Raw genomic sequence first — 25,729 nt, forward strand, 5'->3', positions numbered from 1 at the left:
CCCAGGCGGGTTTGTCCGTGCGCTGTGCCCCCCGGCTCATCAGCCGGGGTTTCGGGGGCGCTGGGAGGCGCGGAGCCCCGGCCCGGCTCTTCCCGTCCGGGCCTCCGTCCCCGCCGGGTGCCGGGCCGCGGCCGCCCCCCCCCGTCCCTCTGCCCCCCTTTCCCACCCCCCCCGCAGCATGTGTGCAGCGCTTTGTTCGGTGCGGCGTTGCAGAGGGGTTTTCCCAGGCTCCTCCCTCTTTATTCATTCATGGATTTTTTGCCTCCCTCCCTTCCCCTTCCCTTCGCAGTCCCGCTCGCACATGCCGGCGGCTCCCCGGGCCCCGGGGGCGCGCTGCCTCCCGCCCCGCTCCCCCATTTTGTGTGTGGGGGGATGGGATGTGACCAGTGCGATCGCAGAGGCCCGTTTCTCCCTTTTTTTTTTTTTTTTTTTTTTTTTTTCAACCGAAAGAGGGAATGACTTTTGGCGTGGGTCCTGCCCGGTGTTTCCGCCGTGGCTCTCGTACGGCCATCTCTTCTCCGAAGGAGAGGGTCCCGCTGGCGAACGGGGACAGTGGTGGCCTTAAAGCGTCAGGAAGATGTCATTTGTGCTGCAGGGAAGCGTCGGGAAGGGTTCCTGATTTACGGAGTCCCCGGGGGATTTCAGACTCTCTGTCCAAATAACTTGTGTAAAGAAGTGACGGTTTTTATTAGAATCTTTAAAAACCTCAGCCCAGCCCCTGGGACTTTCCCAGTTCACCTAGAGGAAAGGGTGACTGGGGTTCAAGGGGGTGCTGGTCGCTTCAAGCCATCCAGCCACTTATCTCCATTTCCAGTTTGTGTCTGAGACCTGGAAAATGGACCTGTTAGCATAAGGTTTTATTTTATTTCCAGATATTTCTGTTATGTCCGCAGATAAATTGGTAAGCGTGAACAACTCGACTGGCAGTGTGCTCTGTTTCGTATTTTTCCATGTTTTTCCTTCAACGTGTGATAATACCCTAGTGAAGAACCATTTAGTCAGAATAACATTTTCCAGCTTTCCTTTGTGTCAGTTGCAGTAATTTTTTTTTCTTCTGTTTGGGTCTTTTTATGCAGCAACAGACAAAAGAAACATTAAAAATTAATGATTATATTTCTCAACAGTATGTAGACTGAAGGGGTGGTTGCAAGTAGTGTATTTTAATTGGGTTTAAATTCAATTTTTACGAAAACATGGTTGTCTTAAAAAAACAAGCAAACAAAACAAAAAAAGCACCCCTAAATTAATACTTATAACAAATGGTAAAAATTTTCCATAATTCCTCCTTTGAGCAGCTGTCCTTAATCAATTTACCCATATTAGGGGCCGTTCTGAAGTTCATTTAGTTTTTAAAAAATTTCTTCCTAGTGTTTGCTAAAAAAAATAATCTGTTAACATGAAGTAGTATTACTATAAAAAAAAAGTGGAAAGCGGTTAATTTTTTATTTTGTTTAGATAGAAGAGTGTAATTACACCAGCCATTTTTTAAGTTTTTTTGTGTAAATAGTTTGCAATAGATCTGTGGGAGATTTCACACCCTGTATGATTTAAGAAACTGAACAAAATGCTCCTTAAACAGTAAGCAATTTGTAAGAAAGTGCAGGTGGGTTAAAAGTGACTGTGATCCTCTCCTGTACACTGATATTTCAGCAGAAATTCGAGACTTGCATGCTCCATGTAAGGATTCTGTAGGTAGCTAATATTACAAATAGGGTGATGCTTTGTGTGCTTGCCCTCCCCTCTACACTCCCCCCACCCCAGGATGAAGATCTGTATCTGAAAGCCTAATGTCAAATTTTGTTTCATTTTCTGGATTTATTTGCATGGGACAAGGGTTGTTGGAAAATGTTTTCTGGCTAGAAAACAGCTGACAAATGTGGAAAAGTGTCTTAGTTTTCTCATGCTTCCTGAGTAATCCTAAGAGGAGTTTCATCTTCACGTGATTTTCTTAAGATACTGGAACACTTCACTGCATGAAACCTGTTGAGGAATACATTCAGTGCAGGTAGCTGGGTGTGCAGCTGCAGTGCAAGCTGCAGGTTGAACTCTGGCTGGCAGGAGCCCCGGGCAAGAGGCTGGAAACTGGTGCTGACCCTTTGCACAACAAAGGGCGCAGGGATCTGTGGCCCTGGCCAGTTGACCAGAGACACAGCAGGAGACAAGGACTCAGCTGGAAGACCCCAGACTACGATGTTTGTAAGACTGTGAGGGTATAAAAGCCCATGGGGTCCTTTGGGATCCTTCCTCGGAGGCACCAGCTCAGGCTGTTATTCTGTTGTTGCACCAGGAAAAAATTAAAGGAACCAGAGGTCTGAGACTCTGCATGGGAAACCTGGGGTTGAGCCCATAAGGAAATCTTGTCTGACTGTGTGAGCGTGGGGTGTGTAGGGAGTCAAGTGGGCTCACATCTGCACAGTGGAGTTGCCTGCTGCGAAGGGGCTTCGATCCCAGCAGTGTAATTTTCTGGTGGTGGGAGTTTGACTGACAGGGTGGCTCCTGGATGGTCAGACAGGAAAGTTTCCTTAGCAAATGATAGGTACAGAAATACTCGTTGCTAATTTCCACAGCTGTTTTGAGAATGAAAAGAATCAGATAGGTATCTTTATTTTCCTTACTGATGCCTACATCTCATAACTTTCTTTCTCTGTTTTTTTAGCATACGGATTAACTGAGCCCTTTGACAAGTTTATGGAGCTGCCATCTCTCTGCTTGCTGTACTTTTCGTTTCTGAGAGGAGAAAGTTGTGCATGAGATTAGAGGAAAATGCCTCGGACAAAGCAGATACATCCCAGAAATCTGAGAGGTATGTAGCTCTCAGTTGAGAAAGAAAAGCTTTTTGGGATTCTTGGTTGGAGTTTCAATTACGAGGTTAAAGGAATATGTATTTAAGAAGTTGGTTTTGATCAAAAAACAGTTTGCAAGCAAGTCTGTGAGACTGTTCTAATTTTGAGAGAAATAACTGGAATATATTCTTATTCCTGCAGTCCATGTGCTTGACAGCATTCTTGATATTCTCCAGCTTACAGCAATAACAAGCAAGAACTTTGAAAATGCAAAGGAAGAAGCAGTTTCCTTATCAGAGAACTTACAGTTGAAATATAAGGGAGGTGGGAAATGGGTGTAACATAGAAGCAACATGACATCTGACAGCTGGTAGTTGTTTTTCGTAATAGTAGTTAGTTTGGCTTGCTTTTGAGGGGATCAAAATCTTCTCCCATGCATGACTCCTCACTATTTATATATTACCTGTCACCCACGCTACCTGGGGCATTGCTAGATTTGAGCTTGGTGTCCTTCCTCTCTTGCCTTTGCACAGCTAAATGGTACCTCGTTGGCTATGGAAAGGGGCAAGCAGGCAAGCAACTTGCTCTACAAACTGGCAAGCTTACATGTCCTGGTGTTTTCCTTGAACAAAATCCCAGTGCACTTTTACCAAGCCCAGGACTGGCAGATGAATGTGAGGAATCTGATCCTATGGTTATTTGTTACTATGTTGGTAGAAGTGGTGCTAGAGGAATTAAATGAGGAGAAAAAATACGGGTCAATTAACAAGCAGACATATTTTGGGGGAGAACACTCTTCCATCCCCACCCTTTCACACAGCTTTCAGGAGAACATGCTTCCACCTGCACCCTCACATGTAGCTGTCATCAGCTTTTCTAAATTAATTTTACTATTGCAGTATGGAAGCATCCCTTCAGAGAATAAAAGCCATTACAAAACCACAAACATCAATATAAAGCTTTAGGGGCAGGAACAGCATTTGATTCCGGTTTTAACTTTTTTATGCCAAAACCCAGCAAACATTCGTGTGTGTTGCAGTTAGTTTACAGCTGAGAGTCTCTCAAGGGCTTGTGCCTACAGCTGTATTCGAGACCTTATGTTTGCATACTGTTGTCTAACAATCTCTGCTGGAGAAGACATTTTTGCAATGTCTTTATTCAGGAAGTGCTGAGTAGCATTTTGGTACGATGGATAAACCTCTATGACAAATGAGGAATTCCATGTTTCCCCCTCTTACTGAATGTGAAGCAATAAATTAGAGCTCAGTTTTTAATATTGTGGTTACCAAGTTGCTGACATAACTGAGCTTATGTTTTCTGATCATATATGAGAGTGATCTAATTTTAGTACTCAGACTGATATCTACTCTTGTATTGCTTGAAACTTAATAGGAGTTAAATCTATTGTAAAGCTTTCTTTTCACTTAAATAAATGCATTTAAAATAAATAATCTAATTAAACTCTTAATTGTGTAAGAATTTAGTTGCCTTTTTTTCCTTGCGTGATTTCTCCAATCATTTAGCTTTTATCAACCCCTGTAATAGCAGTTTTCATCAGTTCCTATTTTCTCCACAACTAATGGAGTTCTTGAATGAATTAAAATGGGTTAAACGCTGAGAAGGGAAATAGAGGTATAAAGCAAGCCCATAGTTTGAAATTATCTTGGAACAGCTAAACGATACAGGTTGGTGCAAACTTCAACACCTTGTGACCATATATTGCTACTATCATGGATTATTAGAGGTGAAGTGATTTGAAAAATCAGTTTACTTCTCATTAGTTATACAGTTTCCATTTTTAGTCTAGATAATTAGGAAAACTGGATTTTACTTTCGTTAGTCATTTATCAGTCCCTGAGAGTATTGCAGAAAATATTTGCTTAAACCCTCAGTTTTTGCCGGAACTTGGGGAGCCTGAAAGATTTCACAGGTCTGTTTTCTGACAGCTTATTTTGATGTTTGCAAAGTTAGACATATCCTAAGTTGATACTCTTAATTAACCTTTAAAACTTTAAAAAAATCTCTGTTCTAACAGTGTGATTTAATCCATGGTAATTAGAATTGATGATAAGTAAATCCGCAACAAGCATAAATATGTGTGGTCAAAGGTGAAGTTCAAAAAACTTGGCAACAAGAAAAAATATGTTCTATAACTTTTGAAAGACAAAGGTGTAAGATTAAGCAAATTGTAGTTTTAGATACAAGCTATTTTTAAGTTCTCTAAACCTGCTTGTCACCTTTTGTACTATGTACAAAGAACACTCTATGGCCTTACCTGGCTTCTCCCTCTCTGGTCCTAACTCCTCTCGTTGCCCCATAGCAATCAAATTGCCAACAGCTTTAACTAGACTTGCCCAGAGCCCATCAATATTTAACTTTTTTTGAGAGATCACTGTTGAACAACCCGTGACACTCTCTGTCCTGTTGTGCATCAGATCAGTTACTTGGGTTACACTCACAGTCCAAATCAGCCTGGAAAATAAACAACCAAGTCCAAGAACCCAAAGTATTTTTACTTAAAAAAACCCCAATGCAATCCCTCTCTCCCTTCCTGCCAAGAAAACACACAGGGAAAAAACCACCATAAAGATCCCCCCCACACTCCCATTAGTTAATTTGAGGTTTGCTACAGTGTAGCAAAGTTTTGAAGGTTTTAATGTTGCCCGTGTTTACCATAAGCAACCTTATTGTCTAGGGAAAATAAAGTAACATTGTTTAATATAGAAGGCTAAATTTAAGATTTTGGCAGGAAACCTTAAGGCTCTTCTTTTTGTGGTATGGCTTGCTTTTGCTCGTTTTGTGTGCTTCTGGGAGAGCTGACAGCCTTTGGCAGAATAGCAGTGGCCCTAAAGTATTAGGATCAGTGAAGATAAAATTTGTTATTTGTGGCCTTTCACTGTCTGTTTAGAGATGAGTCAATATAGCACTATACTAGCCTGATTTTACAGCTGGAAAAAGTATCTCCATCAAGAAGACGATATATGGGAAGCATTATTTTGCAAATAAAAAAAAATTAATTAGTTGACCATTTGTTTTCATGAATTTGTTAGTGACATGGTTTCAGTGCCCGTCTGCATCTGAATGAGCATGTTGAATCTGAAGGTACCAATAAGGTGTGTGCTGTGCTGCACTTGTTTCATTATGTTGTTTTGTCACATCAGGCTTCCCTCCTTCTCACTGCAAATCAGTCCTTAATGTGAAAAATGTTACTATCACCAGTGGACTGCTTTGGTGAGAGACGTTGTGCACAGTGTCAGGCTTGACTGACTTGCTTAATGGTTGCAGTCATCTCCAGCAGTAGGGATTAGTGGCTAAAATTTGAGAAATTGCAGTTTTACGGGTCTCAAAAGGACATGGATTGGTTGAATGCAACTTCTGGAAAATGCTTAGTATTTTTAAAGGTGGAAGCCAAAGGTATGCCTAGGAAAATCCTGGCATGGGTTGCCTTCAGCGGTGTGACTTGAAGTGAGTTCATAAGCAGGTGCTCCTGATGTTGTCTCAGTCTCTTAAATATTAAGGGTGCATATCATGTTGTTAATCAAAAGCATCATCATTCCTCCTCCAGAAAACAAAGAGGAAAATATGTGCAAAAGAGGAAAATACCTGTCTTACTTAGACACCCAGAGGTCGCGTTTTCTTATTTTACTCTATTTGTTTTAGCTCACTAAAACTAACAAAAAGACTACTTTGCATGTGCTTGCACCCTGTATTTACATGGCCAATTGATACACGTGTGTAACAAAACATTTCTTAGAATCTGTAATGTATTCCCAGAAGTACAGTTACATTAGAGAACCATGCTTTTAGCAGGGCCGAGTGGGCTTGGTTTGTTGTCAGCTGGTTGTGAGGATATAGAAGGAAAAACAACTCATGTTTTTGTTTACTTAGAAGTACCCAGTTGCAGAGTTTAAAATGAAAACTTTTATTATGTGTACATTGCTTAGCACAGTGCTGTGTTTCACTAATACAAAACTGTAACAGAAATATTTTGAATTTCGTCTCTTTCTAGATAAGCTTTCTGTTATTTTTAGGAAGATGTGTTACTGCTGTTTTTCCCTCTCAGTCAAATATTTCTATTTGAAACAAATGAACAGACAGGCCCATAATGTTCAAGAGCCATCTCCCAAATCTTTTAACACTTTGCATTTGATAAGGAAATGCAACTGTAATATGAGTAACTTTGCTGAATAGGTTGATAGGTCTGCAGTAATCTGGAAAGCATGCCTAAATTTGCTGGAAAGCTGGGGTATGTTTTGGGCCTTACGATGTCTGAAGAGCTAGGCATCTACTGCATCTCAAGTGTGAGCTGGCAAAGGCTCTTTGAGTTGTTTTAAAATTGTAATGTGCTTTCAGTGCTGAAATAGGTCTGTCTATGCTGAAAGCTGACAGGTTGATATTTCTTATTAGTGTTTGGTCATGTAGTCTATAAAAGTTGGGAATCGATTCGTGTGCTGTGCTTTAATTCATGATTTGCATCAAATGACTTAATAAAAATGTTGAGCTTTCTCAAGGCTTGTTTCTGTAACTTGTACTTGTTGATTCAGAAGAAATGTACAAGCACAACATTTGACTTTTGGGTCTTGGTACTGTTTCTGAGACAAAAACAGTGCTCTAATTTAGGGTGTTCCTGAGGGGCTGCTGGTGCAGTATTGGTACATCAGAAGTACTGGCAGTCTGTGCTCTGTGGCTTACCTGTGGACATCTGTAAAGATGTTGCATATGTGTCTTGCTTGAGTTTCTGGAGCAAGTGCAAGACACAAGTGGAATAAGAAGTCAGAGATTTGACTTGTTGAGTTTGCTACAGAAATATCCCTTGATTTGGCAGCAGTTCTTGTTTCTTTATATTGGATTGTGTTGTGTCATTTCTTCTATATATAATTTCTTCTAAAAATTTGAACCCCAAACCTCCCTCATGAAGGGAGAGAGAATGCATGGCTCTGTTGGTGTATCACCAGCTGAAGTACCAGCAGATCCACCTGTAATGAAATGAATAAACCTGTAGACCACAGAAATACTCTCTTTCTGTGTGTCTTGTATTTCTCATTTGAGATGCAGAAGGATAATGTTTTTGCCTTTTTGCCTTTTTTTGTTTTACTTGTTTGTAGTGTAAGATCTTTCGACTGTATCTTATGGTGTGTATGGTCCAACATCTTGCACATTGTATATTATCTTGGCTGCAGCCCTTAAATTTTATTGTAATGTGAATAATGTCTATGTTTACATGTGAAAAACTGTCTAAAGTACTCTCCAGTGTAAGAAAGGCTGGATTTAAAGCTGCAATTTGCTACCTTTTCCCATCACCTGTGTTGTTTCTGTCTCACTGTGCCATGTTCCAAAATTTGATCATGTGTTTTCATCACGGTCTAGTTCTATTCACTCCACAGGATGGTTGGTGTCTTATGTCAGTAGCCATAGGTGATGGACAAAAGCCTGTTGGGAGTGGATTGCAAGAGGGGAAAGAAGAGCAGCGTGGATAACACTGGACGCTGTTACTTTGAGGCAGCCATATTTAATTTCTGCCTCTAGCACCGAGTTTCTTGTGTGAGACTGAGCAGTTCTGTTATACCAAACTTTTGCAGCAACCCGCTAATGGTGAGTGCTGCACTTTGCCTGAATTGAGATACTCGGGCACAAGTTCTGAGCTTTTGCAACTGCAGTTGGTCCACTATGGCAACAGTTTGGTGCAAAATACTCCAAAAGTGCTAAGTACATTAAAACAAAATAAATCAAGGTCTAGGTGATGTAATCCAAAATTAGCCAATACTTTTGGTACACTTTTTAATCTCTCTTTGTCTCTTAATCTCTCTATGTGTCTGTTTTCTGCTGTAAACTGGAGATACCGGTACCACATCAGCTTTTAATGACTCAGAAGACCAAGTTGTTAGTGTTGTGAAGCAGGCACTTGGTGTCTAAATAACGGAAAAGATGATGAAGAAACTGGTAGTAAACAGAGCCAAGCAGTGAGCACAGCCCATTTTGCGCACTGGCTTAGTTTGTGTAAACATCCTTACTTTTGGCATCCTCTGACTTCTTGCTGCTTCACCTCACAATCTTAAAGCTTACTTCCTAGCTTTTAAAATACCAAACTAAAAAAACCCAAGAAATTCCACCATATTGAACCACAAACCTTCTCATATGAGTCATTGATGTGTTGGGACCTCAAACTGCAGAGCAGCTTCTGCTATGTGAGCCATGCAGTATGCTGGTGTACCCTGCATGGACCTGGCATGGGGCCGTGGAGAAAGGAATCGCTCTGATCAGTGTGTGTTCATCATCATGTGTCCGAGTTTCACGCTGTTGCTGAGAAAGCCCCTGCAGAATGAGCCAAATTTGGCTGAGATTTAAGCAATTAAAAAAGATGTCCAGAAAACTAAACTTGATTGTAGCTGGCACTGACAGCTTTTAATATGTATTTATAGATTTCTGCAAAGAGGAAAAGAAAAATAATACAAAGAGAATCTGCCGGATACAGACAGTGGTGAAAACGGGGGCTTTCAGAGGGAGTTAAAATAACATGAAGGAAGGAGATATAAGAATGGTATTCCAGCTAACAGGATTGCACAGAAATACATGCAGGAATGTTGATAAAAGTAAAAGAATGGAGGAAGGAGCTTAGTTCTGTTCTTTTGATCGCAGGAAACAACAAATTGTGTTTTTTATGGAATATAAAATCGTCATAATTGCAGTTAGATCAGGCTCAAGCTGGAAAGAAATGGTGAAGGGTAATGTCAAAAAATTGAATTCCTACAGAAACAAAAAAGCAGCTGTGAACTGGGGGTTGAAAGCTATGTATAAGCCAGTTAGATTTCTTTCAGAATACAATGAAGTGGAAACAGTGCAGGTCTGTAATTCTGCCTCACCTTTATGTCCTGTATCTTCTTTATTGCTAATTGAGCATGGAGTAAGAAATGCTACAGAATTTGACATTTGCTGAAGCATGAACTCCAGTGTGTTAGGAAGGTCATGAAAAAAATGGTAGTTGAGACAAGAGAAACAAAAGTAAGATTTCAGCAGTTGTTCTTTCAAACATTTCTATTACAACAGGCAGTTGGCTTTGGGATGAAACTAAAACCAGTCTTTCGAGGCCAGGAACAATTACATTTTGTAAGAATCAAGCTTTCTTATGAGCATTTAGAAGAATATGGCTTTCTGTTTAGTTGGTAGGGGTTTTTTGTTTGTTTGTTTTTGGTTTTTTGTTTGTTTGGGGTTTTTGTTGGTTTTTTTTTGTTTTTTTTGTTTGTTTGTTTTTGTTTTGTTTTGTTGTTTTTTTTAAATCCTTGCATCTCAGAATAGATTTTGGGTTGCTAAGTGTGAATGTAAGGTAACTGTTCAAATGGGGTTGTGTGCATGTGCAAGTGTTTGTGTGTAATAAACCAAAGCAACAAGCGAAAAACCCAACAGCCACTACTAATATGTAACCATTGTCAATTAACATGTAAATAGCAAAATCCTGGATAGGGCAGAGAAGCTCGGTTGAGAGAGCCCTTTCGCAAATTTATGATCAGGTACATCTTAAATGTCTGCTTTAAAAAAGGCAAAGGCTTATGGTCTCATGTTTTTCTCAATTGGCTTTTTTATGGCTTCAAAACTGTGAAAGTTTCTCTGTTGACACTCCTGTTGGTATTTTCAAACTCTGAAGGCATTAGTCCACTGGGCTTTGCAGTTGTGGTAGTGTTACTGCACAGTCTTATATCCGGCCCAATAAACTTTCCAAGAACATTGTTACCATTTAAAAATACCTTGTTTCAATTAAATCTCTTTAATAAAAAAGGTACCAAAGGAATTTGCAAACATAGTACTGTTTCCTTCGAACTTGCTTTCGCCTGTGTTATGATACTTGAAAGGATTTGTGTGAGAAATACTTACCTGCTGCTCCAGGTGAGGATTCTTGGACTGTAGGAAGAATTCCCGGCCCTTGGCAAGGTGGACAGACATGCAGGACCTTGGGCAGGGAGCTCAGTAACAACACTGAACAGTTGTCTGCATGTTAGGTGGTAACATCTGTTTGACCTAGCCCTTTGCAAAGTCGCTGAAGAGATGAGAACTATCTTTTTCTAACCACAGTCAGTTGTTGCCTTCAAAACAACCACTGGTAGCTCACCTTAATGTATTCAGTAAACTTTGAAAAAGACTGTGTTTTGAGGGTTACGTTGTTTTGGTTTGATTTTTAATCCAGAAATTGTTCCTTTTCATGGTATGTTATCTGAGTTTCTTCTTACAATCAGACAGTTTAATTTCAAATTGCAAATGGCTGTAAATATTTATGCTGTAAAACATAAAGGAGACTTCCTAGAGTCACACATTTTCAAAGAGCTGGTTACACCAGTAGAAATTTCCTAGGCTGGTTCATTCTCTGGTGTGTTGGACTTCTGTGGTAAGCATTTCAGTTCAGAAATCGCTTATTAGCTTATGGAGAGAGAAACTCAGGCTCTTACTCAGTTGGAAAAGTAAGATTTTCCTTGCTGTGTTAAAACAGATGAATAAACTGGACTTTAAATTTCCAAATTACATGAGTTGGGCAAAGTGCAGTCTTTCCCTCCACTTGTTTAAATGTATCATAACTTAGAATATTTACATTAAGAAGAAGGAGGGGGAAAATAAAACCCCACAGCAGATGTTTGGAGCCTTTGGTAATGCATTTAGGGAGGAAATGGGGAAGCTCTAGTTCAGTGAGTGAGGCAGTACTATTTGTTTTTATACAAGAGCTTTTTAAATGCCTTTAAAGCTTCTCTCAGAATGAGGCTGCTCAGAGAATATGCTGACTTAGCAATTCCTGTATGACCTTTGGTGACAGGCTGAGGAAGAAATATCTTTGTAAGGATCCACAGATTGTGAAAAGTAGAAGGAGGATTTTTGTTAAGTCAAAGTTGAAATAGTCTGTGTACTTGAAGATTTAATCTTTGTCTAGGACTTTGCTGAAACTCATACAATTGCATCTGGCTAATGCAGTAAACTGGATTTAACATCTTTGATTACCAACAGAAACACTGAGTAGAGAATGCTTGTTCATATGTTAAATGCCCTGTGAACTTTCTTCCCCTTGAATTCCTGTGTGTTTAAAAGATAAGTTCCCAGCAAGTTCCCTTTGTAAATCCTGGGGTAAACCTCCTGAGCTCCTGAGCTGAAATTGGGAAAGGTTTGGAATGAGCTGCAGGAGGAAAAGCAGCAGTTCAGCAGGAGCCCGTGGTGTAGCGTCGCTACAAAACAACTGTGTGTGTGTTCCTAGTTACCTATGAAATATGTGGCCTACTCCCAGCCAGCAATGGTAGTCATGGAATATCCAGAGCACACCGCATGATTTCCTCTGATTTTTGGCATAATTTTTAGGGCTGGGAAGTAGGATAAGTTAATATCGAATGGCACTGTTTTTAAATACTGAACTCTGTTAAGTCAGATGGGAGATTGCACACACTTGTTCTTATCCTAAAGGTTGCAATGCAGACACAATACAGAGCCAGGAAACAGAAAAAAGTATATGCAATATATGTGGTGGTTTTGCTGTTCCATTACCTGTAATGAATCTCTAGCCACTGCGCTTTTTGAAGAGAAGTGCATGTCTCATACTCAGCAGATGTATGGATTTTACTTTTCTTCCCAGCTGCAGAAAGAACTATTTCTGTCACAAGTCTATGAGGGAAACACTATGGTGTATGTATTATTAGTGTTTAAAATACTGTATTCTGGTTTTTTTATTAGCAAAATACCTAATCTGCCAAAATGTTCCTTTAATTCTCTCTTGTCAAGAGGCAGAGCTAAGTGTGTATATTGCATAGTCTAATACCTTGAATCGTAAATGAGAATTGCCTGCTTCAGTGTTAGAGGCAGTGCTTTTGTGGCTGAGAGGCAGATTGGGAACTGTGAAAATACTATGTTACAGGGATGATTTAGTAATTTTCAAACAAATCTTTATTTAGTTTACACAGGGCACTTGCTGCATTTGTCTCAAGTATTGCATGCATTTGTTAGAGGTGGGAGAGTACTCTATTTTGTGGTAAGTTTATGGAACATTTAATTTTGTTTTCTTCTGGTGTTTTTTTCTTCTCTTTTACACAAAGTATATTTCTGTGACAACAAACCGTTACATTTATTGTAGAACACTCTATGTATGCTATATCCAGATATATGTGTCCAGTAGCATGCTTCAGAATAGTTTTCTTTACGTGTTTGTCCTTTCTTTTTGTAAAATTCTGAAATGGTGATGTAACTTTTGGAGATACCAAGAGGAATTGCTGTTCTGGTACGAGATGGTTTTACTTTTGTCAGACTTGTGAAATGTAGTATGTTTTCAGTACCCCTTCAGCAGGATTTGGTCCCAGGATTGCTGCAGAAACTGGCTGCCATTCCTGCTCACGTGCATGAAATCCATTGCTGCAGTGGTAGAAAGAAAGCCAGTTTCTGTTGTTTGGCTGCTAAAATGTGGGTCTGCTTCCCTGTTGAAAGGGTCAATCTTCTCTCTCTTAGGCTAATTAATTAGGCTAGTTGTTAGGCTTGCTCAGAAACCCTGCATTCTTAACAGGTTTCCTGAAGCTTTCAGTTGTCTTGATATGTCAACACAGGGCTAACTCTGAAATTCCCCAGTGGAGCAGGCTGCAATCTCCCAGTTGAGGCCTTTGCCAGAGGATCCCATATCCTAGAGTGAGTGGCCATCACGGGCAGAGGGGGGCACAACCCAGAGCTTGTGGGAAGTTTTCATAGGTACCCAGGTGGGATATGGTCTCAGTGCAAACCAGGTTTTAATTATTAATGTTTTTCCAGTATCTTATGGCTGACTTCTATCATGCCTTTTCAAAAATAAATGAATTGCATGCTTCTCTTTAAGACTGTGTTTTTCTTCACAGCTTTTTTTTCTTTCTTCTTCTGTGCTTTTTTTCTACCATTCTGCCTGTTAGTGCACGTATCACCAACAGTCTAGTGAGCATCTAGAAAACGAATTCATACTGTCATGTTATTTCTCCCTGATTTTTCCTCCTATTCTTAAGCCTCACAAACCTTTGATACTGCAAACATCTCACATGCTTCAGTTTGCTCCCTGAACGAAGTTGTAAGTATGTAGACATTTCTACTAAAGCGACCCCAAGTTTACATGATGAGACCTTAAAGAATACAATTGAAGTATGTTCTTCAGGAATAACATCTGTACAGTGCTTTGAGAAAGCAGAACAATAGAACCATAGTGTATTAAAAACTTAAGATTCAGAGGTTTTAAGAATGTGATATGTGTGTAACATGCTTGGGAAGCAAGGACAAGTAATGGATTTTCAATATATCCAAAAACTGACTCCATTATTTTAGTCAATATTTCTAGAAACGGAGTTTCCAGGATGAAGGAGGAAGTGTGCAAGTGGTTGCATTTCTCATAGGTCTATATAAACACATTTAAAACTGTTTGGAAGTACAAAAGAAGTTAATATTGAAATATTTTCCCCAACTTCTACAATAATTTTTGCACCTTTTTTTTCCTTCTTTTTTTGGGGGGGGCATAGACATTCTTGATTTTCCCATTTGTAGGAGATTCACGTTCTAGCAGTTTTTCTTCAGAATGTTTGACTTCCATGCTTTAGTAAAATGCTGACCAGATTTTCACAGTAGACCTCTGTAGTCAAAGGAAACTTATGTGTGATAAGCAGGCTGATGTGCCCCATGTGCCTCACAGCCTCCTTTCTTGTGTCTCTTTGAGCATCAAGGGTGACAGATTGAAGCCATTAAAAGCTATTTTCTTGTGGACCTTACTGTGTTGCCTGCGGTCAAGTGGTTAAATCTTATAAATGCTGCTTGTGAATTTCTAATTTTCAGTTTGACTGGTAAATCACAATTTGCACACCATGGCCAGTGACAGTCCTAGCTCAACTACAACTGTAGTTGTATGTGTTAATTTATAAAAATTGTTTAATAATGCTTGGAAACATTATTAAATGTTTGGGAGGATTCTGAACATTAATTTCTTTCTGGTGGAAAATAATGGCCTGAAAAGGATGTAGTGGTCAGTGTTTTCCAGAGCTGAAAGTTTCTGGTTAACCACATATTTCTGCAAGGGCATTCAGAAATTTAAAATGCTCTAAAATCTACTGATGTGAGGGAAGGGGACAGAGGAGACAAAGCCTGGTGTTAAGATAATAGAAAGAGTTCATATAGATGTACAGTTATGTACTGGTTACCTGCAAGTAAATTGCAGTCTCACATTTCTAGGAAACGTCCTAAAATGTGTCTCTTGAGCCAATAAGAGCAAGTAATCAGCTTTTTCTCCAAGAGGCTTTAAAAACAAAATATTGGCAACAGTAACTAAGGCGGTATTTTACAGAAGAACCCCCAGTAAATGGAAAGCAAGCTGGTAATCAGTTTTGATTAACGGATCTGCATTCTGTTATTTAAATGTTTACATCCTGATTAGCATTTAGGCTGCATTTAAATATGCAATTTTATTTTAGCAAAAAATGAGACATGGGGAATGGAGATAATCTTTCAAATGCTAAATGCTGGGGATGTGAGGTAAAGAATGTGCACCCACCTCCCTCAGCGTTGTAAAGTGATACTGATGTGACTGATATTTTCACTTGAGTTGTGGGGTTATGGAGTTTCTTAATCAGATAGGGCTAAAGGAAAAAGTGTGGGGGTTGGTTTTATTTTGTTTTGGTTTTTTTTTGCAAATTCTACTTAATCTACAACAGGCTTTAGTCACAAAATTAAGTTTTAACTGAAGTATTAAGGCTTTTGTTCATGAACTAAATGTCTCTTCATTTTATTAAAAGGCAAAGAAAGTTAAGCAGGTACTAAAGTTTGCGAGATTTTTCTTGATTATTTTAAGAATTGCCCATCTATGATAGCATCTGATCACTTAAATCTACATTTCCATTGTGATACTTGCTTCATGTATGTGTGCAGTATAGTCACTGTTCCTTAAGTTGCACATAATGTTTTATTTTTTTCATGCAAAAGCACTGATTCTGGTAGCAGTTGTTAGGTACCAGATATAGTGGTTTGCTTTGATGACTCACTTCTGCTGCAAAGTTGAGACTTTTTGGCCAAAAGAGCATGTGCATCTTTCAGGGTTGCAGATCCTGGCTTTGTGAAAAACTGACTGATTCAACAGAAAGGTTGACCTGCCACGTAAGCACACCATAAAAAACTGAGCATCTGACAGCTCTGTGGCTTGAAATAGTGAATCTGACAGAGGCATATGGAAAATTCATGCAACAGGGATACTGTATCAAAACAATTTTTTTAGAGAGGCAAAATGGAATCCTTTCCCTCCCTTCCTCCCTCCTTTGCTTTCTCGTGACTCTGTTTTTATGTTGTTTGCCTTTTAAATGATGTCTCTTTAAAACTTGATATCTTACACAAGGATTAAGCATTTCTCAAAGAATTTTTAAGTAGAGTGATTTAACTTCGAAGAGGAATATTCACACAGGGATAACATCTGGAAGGTGGGACGCTTTTGAAAAGCCATGGCTCCTCTTCCCCTTAACATGACTGCCTGAAAGGAGACACAACGTACTGTGCTCATGAGTTGGACAGGGAATTCCTGTCCATGATAACTTGACTCTCTTCCAATACAAACTCAGTGTCCTTCTGATGAACAAACATGCCTTCTGATAACACAAACCTTTTATCCCCTCCACCTGCTATGCTTCTGTTCCGTTAGGTTTGGTGTCTGCTGCAAGGTTTTGTATTAGTTTGCAAAGTTTTGTATTAGTTTTCTACCTGGGCTTATAGAGCAAAGACTTGAGTTTACATAGAAGGGCTTCTGGTTTTGTTGAGCTGGCAGAGGTTTTGAGGACTGTGAAGGGATAGAAAGTAAACATAGGCAAGCAACAAATAGAACAATCACCCTTCTCTCATAGCGAGCAAGTCTATAACTGATATTACTAGCTTATTTTCTTTAGCCTTTTTTTTCCTCCCCTCCTGCTTTGCACATTTTTCACCAGCTGTTGTTGGACTTCCATATTTTTTGCTATGCTTCTTTCAACAAACCTTTGAAAATAAGATATTGCTGTTACAACTATCACAAAATTAAAAAGCAGAGGCACAGGAGGATTAGGGGACATCTTAACCAAGGTGCGTAGGCACCCACTGCCTAATAAGCCTGAGGAGCTATTGTGCCCAAAGCCCTTGCTCGATCAGGCCTTGGAATGGCCAGTTAGGGTCATGCTGGGAGATGAAGCAGGGTCTTTCCTGATTGCCCAGGGTAGCAGTCATCACCCCTGACCCAGTGTTTTCCAACAGGACCCTTCCCTAAAATTTTTGAGTTCTGTGACTCTTTTTACAAGACCCACCCCCTCATTATGTATTGGTGCCTAGCGCTGTGGGGTGTCAATTAATGAGATGTAGATCTGTTTGTCCAGGGGTCCATGACTTACTGTGCCAGCAGGACATAACTCTGAACAGCATCACCAGCTGCCTGGTCTGCTCTTCCCTCTTATGTGTTTCATCTGAGGGAAGCTCTCTGTGGTGAATGAATTACTGAAATGAAATGCCTGAAGATACAGTTAGTCTTTCATTCATTCATCCTGAGAAGTAATTAACATCTGGATATCTTGCCACTGAGAATTAATTTCGGTAGTGGCCAAGTCCTTCTCTGTGTCCCTGCAACAATGTGTTTCTTCAGTTCAACTGAGCTGTTGCAGTGAATATGGCAGATATGTTGCTGAACATGCACATCCATGTGTAGGGCGAGCCTGTGCAGTGGTCTACAGCACATACTCTTAATTTTTTAATCTTTAGAAGGTTCAGCAGAGCCTGGCCCCAGTTATGTACAGGCTGTGGAATTCTGATCTGTATGCAATTCCATGAAGCAGCTGACTTCATGCCTGTAGAACTGCACTAGCCTAGGAACTGTAAAACATGAATTATGGGGATGAGAGCCACACGGGAAGATAGAGGGAATCTAGCTGCCCAAAGGCTGGAAAAGTTACTCTCCATCACTGCTGCCATCTGCATGCCCAGTAATGCTGAGGAACCTGGTGTGATGCTGCGTGGTGGAAGTCGACATGGGTTTATCCTTTATGTGTGCCTATATGAGAAAAATGTGTTTGGTAAATGAATTTTAAAATGCCTGGTTTGTTCCTTCTTCATATGTAAATCCCAACGTGGGAACTGCAGATATGCTTACTTAGTGTTTAAAAGTTGTAGAGGGCTAATGATGCTGCAGCGTGGGTGTGTGAAGCCACGCTGCTGCTTTTTATGTTGTATCAATGGCCAGATGTGTGCAAACCATCCAGGAGTCTGCCAACATGTGGAGAAGGGGCTGTCTCTCTCCTGAAATGTTGTTTCTTTGCTCCCTTGGTAAAGCACTGCTGGATCCACACATTGCTTGGCTTCTTTTGGTGCTCTTGCAAGCTACACTAATATTCATTATAATAACAATGCAGACTTCTAAGTAAAGAGCTCATTGGAAAAAAAGATGAGCTTTTTCCAGAAACAAATCCAATCACCCCACCCATTTTCTTTCTTCAGAAACCGGAGCTGAGGAATTGCTACAGGAATGCTCTTCCAAGTCACGGTGGTTGCTTCTTCCCTTCCTAATAACTGCACTCCTACGGTGGTGAGGAAGTACAGCAATGCTCCCAGACTCAGTGTGTACAAAATCCTCCATACAGTCACAAAAAAAGTAGTTTAAATTAAAGTGGATAAATATATTTTCAAAGGGAAACTTTGTCCATACCTGTATTTATCTGACACTAATGTTGGAACTTGCAGATGAGAGGAAGATTGGGATAAATATTCCAATATTCCAGCTGAGTCATCTTTGCTTCTTCCTGATTATCCCTTTCTATTCATGATTAATGCCCATGGAAATATTTTTCCTTAAACATTATTTTATTTGCTTTTCTTTTTAATCAAGAAAAATCATATACAGAGTATCTTACTTAAAAGTTAGATTAAGAGAACGTGTTTGTGCAACTAAGACAAGAACTAGAAATTAGAAAAGCAGATTTGTGTGCTTTCAGTCAATATTGATTCATTTTACATGTACTCCTGTCCTGTATTGAGCCGAGTCTTTTCCTTTGCAGAAAAAGAGAAGCATGTACTCATGTGAAGAGCATAATTCCTAGTTATTTTCAGCAGGTGCTTAAACACATTTGTAAATTCCAGCTTGCAGCTGAGCAATTCACCCTCTACACCCTGTATGTAAATTTTTTAACAGAGGACTCAATGAGGGATTTGAGTGTATAAGTCATACCTTTTTTTTTTCAGTGTGGAATTCCCATTGAGAGGCCAGGCCTAAAAATACCAAATGTTTCTGCAAACAATTCCTGCACACTGCGTGTTGAGTAATACAGTTACAACCAAGGGGAGAGCTTCTGCTGACAGTTTCCCAAATGGATGCGGGAGTCCAAACTGAGCTAGTTTATATATAGTTTTTATTACTGGTCATAAGCTCTTACCAGAAATCCAGATGTGCTTGAATCATGCAGCTGATTAATGACACAAAATGACTGTGGCTACAGGATGAAGGCTTCTTTTGTGTGCCAGAGAGGATAACTTCCAGCTAATGACTTTAAAATACTTTATAGAATGCAAATAGAGCGAGTTAAGGCATGTAAACAATACCTTCTTATCAAGGTAAGCATTTGGATTACACACTATTGAAATGTGTGATTTGATTTAAAGAAATCTGCCCTTTTCCAGTGGAGTGTTTCAATAAGCCCCCAAAAAACTAAAACAAAAATTCACCTCAAAACATTTCTCAGTAAATAAAAGGGAAATTCAAATGGGAAAAGCCAAAGAGAGTAGAGGAACTTTACAGAGCAGGCAACAGTCCTTCTGAAATAGTAGAAAATTTTGTGTAAGGGAACCTGAAGTACTTTGATTTTGGAATGTTTTAAATGTAGCAAATTTTTGAGTGGCTGCTAATTTGAAATGTTAAGTTCTGCATGAAAGTCAGTAAGCTTGTGGATTCAGATATTTCTCAGTGCTCGTCTCCAGTAGATGTATAGGCATGTTTATGCAGCATTGAAAACCTTGATTTTTCTTCTTCCTGCTGCTGCTGTACTGTACTTTCCTTGGGAAACATCCTGGTTCAGTTATTGTGGAGTTTCATGTCAGAGTGTGCTCTCTCCAAATTAAATCCCCGCAGAAGAAGGTGACTGGCACAGGGAACCTGTTCTTGTGGCCACATTTAGCAGGTACAAGTTTTCTTTGTTGCTCAGAGTGGTAGAATCAGGTCTTTTTACTTCTGGGGACCATTTACTCATTTGTTTGGCGAAGAAGTTGATTAGAGTGATGCTGCCACTGTATTGGTATCACCAGGATCTCTGTCAGAATGGTTTCAAGTGCAATATGTAATTGGAAGTAATGTGGGAGAGCCCAGCAGCCCTTGTGGAGTTGTGTTGTTGATTTTCACCACAGTTGAGACCACACCTGAAAGTGACCAAATGACCCCCAAAAGACCTGTCAGCACTGCCCCGTGGCACTCGGGTCAGTCACCGTGTCTCCGAGTCCACTCAGGACTGTAATTTGCACTCCAGCAATCCAGTTTAAAACTAGCATCAGGAACTACTTACACCAGTAGCTGTTGTAGCCCAACATGTGCCCATGAGTAGCTGTTAATAATGCTTGAACTCTTTCTTTGCTCATTTTCATTTATTTTTTGGTGGACTATTTAGATTATTGTCATAGACTGGGATGGTTTCTTCTTTCACACGGCGACCTTTTATTTACCTTAATTTCTGTAGAAATCCACTTCTGAGAAGAGGGTGGTGTTTGCACCAAATTCTCTGCTTCCTTTGGAAACACAGAAAAAGGAAAACATATTTCCTGTTAGTGACTGTTTTAATTTGTATTTCTGCTTGCATGAGAATATATTAAAGAGAGTGACTTGTTTCAGGGTCCTGTTAATCTGAGAATTTATGGTTTTTTTTTTTAATTTTATTCCTGGCAGTAGAATTACATTCACCGTTTCTTCAATTGTGAATCTAATTTCTAAAAGTTATGGGAATTGTAATGTAATCGTCTCCATGAAATGTCAGATTGCAACTCATAAGAGACACTTCCAGGGTTTTTTGGGTTGCTTTTTTAACCAGTGGCTCATTTAGGCTGAGTATGAGTGGGGCTGTTGAGCCAGAGGCACTGTGGCACTGTTGGGGATGGTCAGGTACCCTTTAGCCTTTGATCACTTTAGTAGTCAATAGTATTCTGTTTAATCCTGATAAAACTTACTGAAAATAGTCAGATGTTTGTGCATGTATTTTTTTTCTAGAGTTAATAAGCATGCTGATGGGCAATTCTTTGTTCCTAAGGCAAGCATAGTATTGATAAAGAAGTGATTTCTCTTGGGACATGAGAATTGAGTCTGGTTTATGTTATTTCTGTATGCATGTCTGTCCTTCTAGGCTTGTAATATTCTCTGGAATTCCCATAGTTTTCTGCAAACAGTTTTATTATTAGATGTGTGCTTTCTGAAGTCTCCATTTAGGTTATCTTCAATATCATGATATTGAGGTCGCACCTAGCAGTCAGACAGCCCAGGTCACATGTATATATATGTGTGTGTGCGTGTGAGGAAAAGAAGAGGCAGAAAGGGAACAGGGGTGGAACAAGGGGTTATGGAGGAATTAGAACTGTATCATTTACTTACCTCTATGGGAAATGTCTGCATCTGGTTATAAAAGAAACTTTCTTAGATCTTTCCTCAAACTTGATTTTTTCCTATTTGCCTGAAGTAAAGATATTGGAGAGAAATGTGACATTACAAGAGACTGTGGAGCAGATTCTCCTAGGAGTATAGATTTTGCTTTTCTGGAGGAGATTGTTTTTTAAATTACTGATATACTTAAAGAGCAGCTCTGAAAAACACCCAACAAAATTAGATCCAGATGGAGGAAGTGGGATCTATGTTCTTGAGCTGTAGAAAGGCTCTCCCACGTTTATCCCTGTTTCCCATTATTTTCAGCACAATGGAAGGAACTCTGCCATATTTGTATATCATGGAATTGAGAGTAAGAAAGTAGTAATGAGTCTGTTGTCGGCGTGCTGTGCTTTCTTTAATTTACAGCATCCTCACTGTGCTGTGCTGCCATAGAGGACAGAATATAGCCTTTGTCCCCACTCGGCGTTAGCGGAACCAAGAATGATGCGTGCAGTTGGCAAGGGCTCCAACAACAGAGTCCTCATTCATTGCTGCAGAGCAGTTTGTTTTAGCTGTGTTACGTAAGCCATTTGTGGTATAACTCAGGACATTGCACAGAATAATATTGGGCATGGATATCCAGCTGTTGTGCTAGATATTGAGAAGGGAAAAAGATACCTTATTGCAGGCGGTTGCTGGAACAGGCCTTCAAAAGCTCATTGAATTGAAGTATTGCAACCCATTCCCTTTGTGACCATTCTATGACAAGTGCTAGAAGCAGTATTGGGCAACTGCAGTAGATGTCCTACGTGCACAAAAATATTCGGTTTTACCCTTTATGAACCTAATGCCAGCTTGCCAATGTGAGTTTTGTGACTGGAGTGGTAAGAGAAAGCTTTTTCTGAAAATTGCATAAGTTCTCAACCTCATGGTGCAAGGGTGATGAAGGGCCATAGGAACTATAAAACAGATAACATTTTTCTCATTGAGCTCTGAAAAGTTACTGCCATTAAATGTTGGACTTCCTGAAGGTAAATCCACCTGCCTTTTGTAGTTAACATTCCACCCAAGAGTATGCAAAATAATAATATTAAGTAGAATGTTTTGGATTATCATGAAAAGAAGAAAAAAGAGCAGCTGAAATACATCAGAAGTTGGCGATACTGAAAATACTGTCTTGCCATCCTAAATGTTATCTGATGAAATAAAATGCTGTATAAAACTCTCATCAGTTAAAGTGATGGTTCTCAGTGGTTTGTGTTGGAGGACTAAGTAAATGAAAGCAAGTATTTCCCAGAGTCATGGATTGCCTTTGCCTTTGTTTTGTCTGCCCTGTGCCAGGAGGCACTGGACATTGCCTGCTTGGCAAAACTTCTTGCTTTTCCCTTGCATTTGATATCACTAGTCTCAGCGTGACCTTGCAAAGCGACTAGAAATGCTGGAGAAACTTCGAGAAAAACTAGTTTTGTTTCAGCCAGGTGGTGGGTTAAGTCCTTGATTACCAAGGTAGCACAAACAGAAAATGTAAAGCATAAACTAAATTCCAGACAGAGAGACTGTTGCTATATATTCTATTCAGCCTTTTTCTCTATGATTTTGTCCAAGGTGTTTTACAGCTACAAAAATCTGAGGATCCAGCTCTGCATGGGTGCTTTTTGCATTTATAATGATCCCTTTCTAAGGGGAAGTCTTTCCTAAGACTAAAGAAAGAAAATTTCCAATCATGTTTCTGTTGATTTTTTTTTTAAGGTCCTCTTTTCTTGTTTTCTTCTCTTCAGTTATGTGGCAACCAAGATGCTGGTTGTATCGTATCCTTTAATCTTATCTGGGAACAGCTCTTTCTGCTGAGTAGTATCCTTAAAATTCCTGTGTTTTAGCTCTGAATTTAGTTACATCATGCACTAGAAGTGTTTTATTGAATCATGTAGCATTTTGTCTTCTAGAGTAATAACACTTTATTGTGATTATGTATGACATTAACATGCACTGTTAGTTTTACTTAGGGATCAAACTTGACATATTAAATCAATAACAGACTTGGCCTTGGGGGGTGATATTTCTAAATTGTCTTCAGCTACTAGCCTGTTCTAGAGTTGGTCATTTTTTGGGGTTCTGGCCACCACAGTGGTGAATTATTGAAAATAATTTGAGAGTCTATTGTAACTATGAATTCATAAATATACATAGGTGGGAAGTGCTGATAAAAAGTTTAGGTCATTTTTCATGGGTTTGGGGCCTTATTTCAATTGACTGTAAAATTGAAAATACACAGTTGAATCATTTTATTAGAGGACAGCATCCATTCCTTATATATATAACCAAGTCTTCTGTAGCTAGGCCATGCAAAAAGAGAAAATGGGCCTTTTTTTTATTTTTGCATTTGAAACTAAATTGAATTTAAAAGAGGTATAAATGTAAAATTAGGGAATGTTCCAGTTCTGGAACTAAACCAAGTGCTTTGTGTTCAAATTTACCCATTTTTAAAACAGAATACTTAATCAAGAATAGCTACTAGCTGTGCATAGCTAGGCTTTGAGTGTACAAAACTTCTATGTGTCTTATTTGGGTTCCTAAGGAGGCATTGCCCAAGTATTATTTAAGTATCGGTTTCAGGCTGAATGTTTTCTGTCTGCTTGTTTTGCAAGCACCTAAAATTACTGTAACTGAGAGAACGGGAAAGAGTGTAGTTTGTGCTTTTGATAACAATATGTATGTAATCAGCACCTCCTGGTTAATGAATTAGTTGGCTGTTTCTTTCATACAGCAATAGCAGGGAAAACTGCTGGGATAATCAGCAAGTATTGGCAGAGGGATTCAGCAATGTATATATCGGTTATTATATTTTCTTTAAATAGTTTTCAAGTAAACGAGATCAGAATTTTGAATATGTAACCCTAGGTGTCTAATTATTTTCCAGAAGCTGGGGCAAATAAAATATTATTAACTGTGCAGTATTTAATTACTCTCTTAAACCTCAAGGAATCACACCAAATGGTTGTATTCCCCTTTCACAGTGCAATCACAGTTTGCAGAATGAATTCTTAATTTTGATTTTGAAACATTGAACATATTTGAAGATTTTGTTTTGTTTTGTTTTGTTTTTTAACCCCAAAAGGTCTCCTATAATGTCAATATAAATATCTTTTTCTCCTAAAGTGGTGATAAAAATATGTCCTTTCCACAGATATCTGTTGTGATTGCAATATATAAAATACTTTAGGCTCAACCATGCATGCATGCATGTTAAAATTTAGAGTTCACTGCTTAGAGCTGTCCCCCTGTCCCAGAACTTGTGTGTTAAGAAGTAAATGCATCAGCAGAAAATAAATTTATCTTTGGTCATGGCTACTAAACCTGTGCCCTCAACACTGTTACGTTCCAGCATCCAGACTTATCTTTAAACATCGTCTCTGAGGAACTGGACTGAAAAACAAGCCAAAGTGGGCACAGGGCCATTCCCAGAACAACAGAGAGAAGACAGTGCATGCATGACCAACAAGGCCATCCCTTTCTCACAGCAAGAGGAGCAGCAGCACAGGAACAATTGTGGTTGAGGGAAAGCTATGCTGCTGGCCTCCGTACGATGCTTGTTTCCCCAACCCCATGATGTTCTTCAACATGGGTCTGCTTGTGACTAACACTGTGCTTTGGGAGTGAAGTGCTGGTGAGGAAGCAAACCAAACAGCTCCTAGGACAGGCTGGAATTTAGTACTGGGGGAAAACAGTCCTCTAGAGGGAATGCTTGCAGGGGATGTTCGATAAGAGCTTCCTCTTGTTATCCACATTTAGATAGATACTTCTGCTGATGGTGGGGATTTTGGGGATTTTTGAGGGATGTTCTTTGATTGTTGGGGTTTTTTTGGTTTTGTTTGTTTGTTTTGTTTCTTTTGTTTTGGATTTTTTAACAGAACCAACAGTATCTTTTTGTTTAAAAGAAAAACAGTGTAAGCTTAAGATAAGATTCTTTCATCTTGGCTATGGGAAAAACAGTAAGCCAGTCAGCTAGCTTGGAGGGGTTGTGTTTTTCCCAATTAAGAAGCCTCATCACTAGCATAATAGTTGTGTAGAGCTTATAATTTGCTGTACATGAATGTGAGGTACAGTTTCCTTGCTTCAGTGGTGGCAGCTGCTGCCCAAGGACGTCAGTACTGGGGAGCAGGGGGCTTCCCTGGGTTAGCTGGGCTTGCACACAAGCCAGGTGCCCTGTTGGAAAGCTGATACCTGTCCAAGCATGGAGCAAGGCTTCATGAAGTGCAGAAGGCTTTGCTAACTGTGGCTTTTGGGAGGATCCAATACCTTTGCCTGCTCTAATGTGTGAAGGTAATTTAAATAATTTCAGCATGCCCTTGGGGATCACTGCCCCATTTTCTATTGGGTGGTA

General features: G+C 39.6%; 1 protein-coding gene across 3 annotated transcripts in view; it reads left to right on the plus strand.

Moving 5' to 3' along the window:
• HIVEP1 (human immunodeficiency virus type I enhancer binding protein 1) overlaps nucleotides 1-25,729 on the plus strand; it is a 132,064-nt gene that overhangs the window by 2,166 nt on the left and 104,169 nt on the right. For 2 of the 3 annotated variants that reach the window (XM_017808515.1, XM_017808517.1), the window contains exon 2: nucleotides 2,657-2,803. In XM_017808515.1, coding sequence (XP_017664004.1) covers nucleotides 2,764-2,803 — 40 coding nt within the window. In that variant the 5' untranslated portion in view covers nucleotides 2,657-2,763. Of the gene's footprint in view, nucleotides 1-2,199; nucleotides 2,804-25,729 lie in introns of those variants that run through there. The other variant, XM_017808516.1, reaches the window with a different exon arrangement.

This window comes from Lepidothrix coronata, unplaced genomic scaffold (genome assembly GCF_001604755.1).
Source record: "Lepidothrix coronata isolate B3197 unplaced genomic scaffold, Lepidothrix_coronata-1.0 Scaffold23, whole genome shotgun sequence".
Lineage (NCBI taxonomy): Eukaryota > Metazoa > Chordata > Aves > Passeriformes > Pipridae > Lepidothrix > Lepidothrix coronata.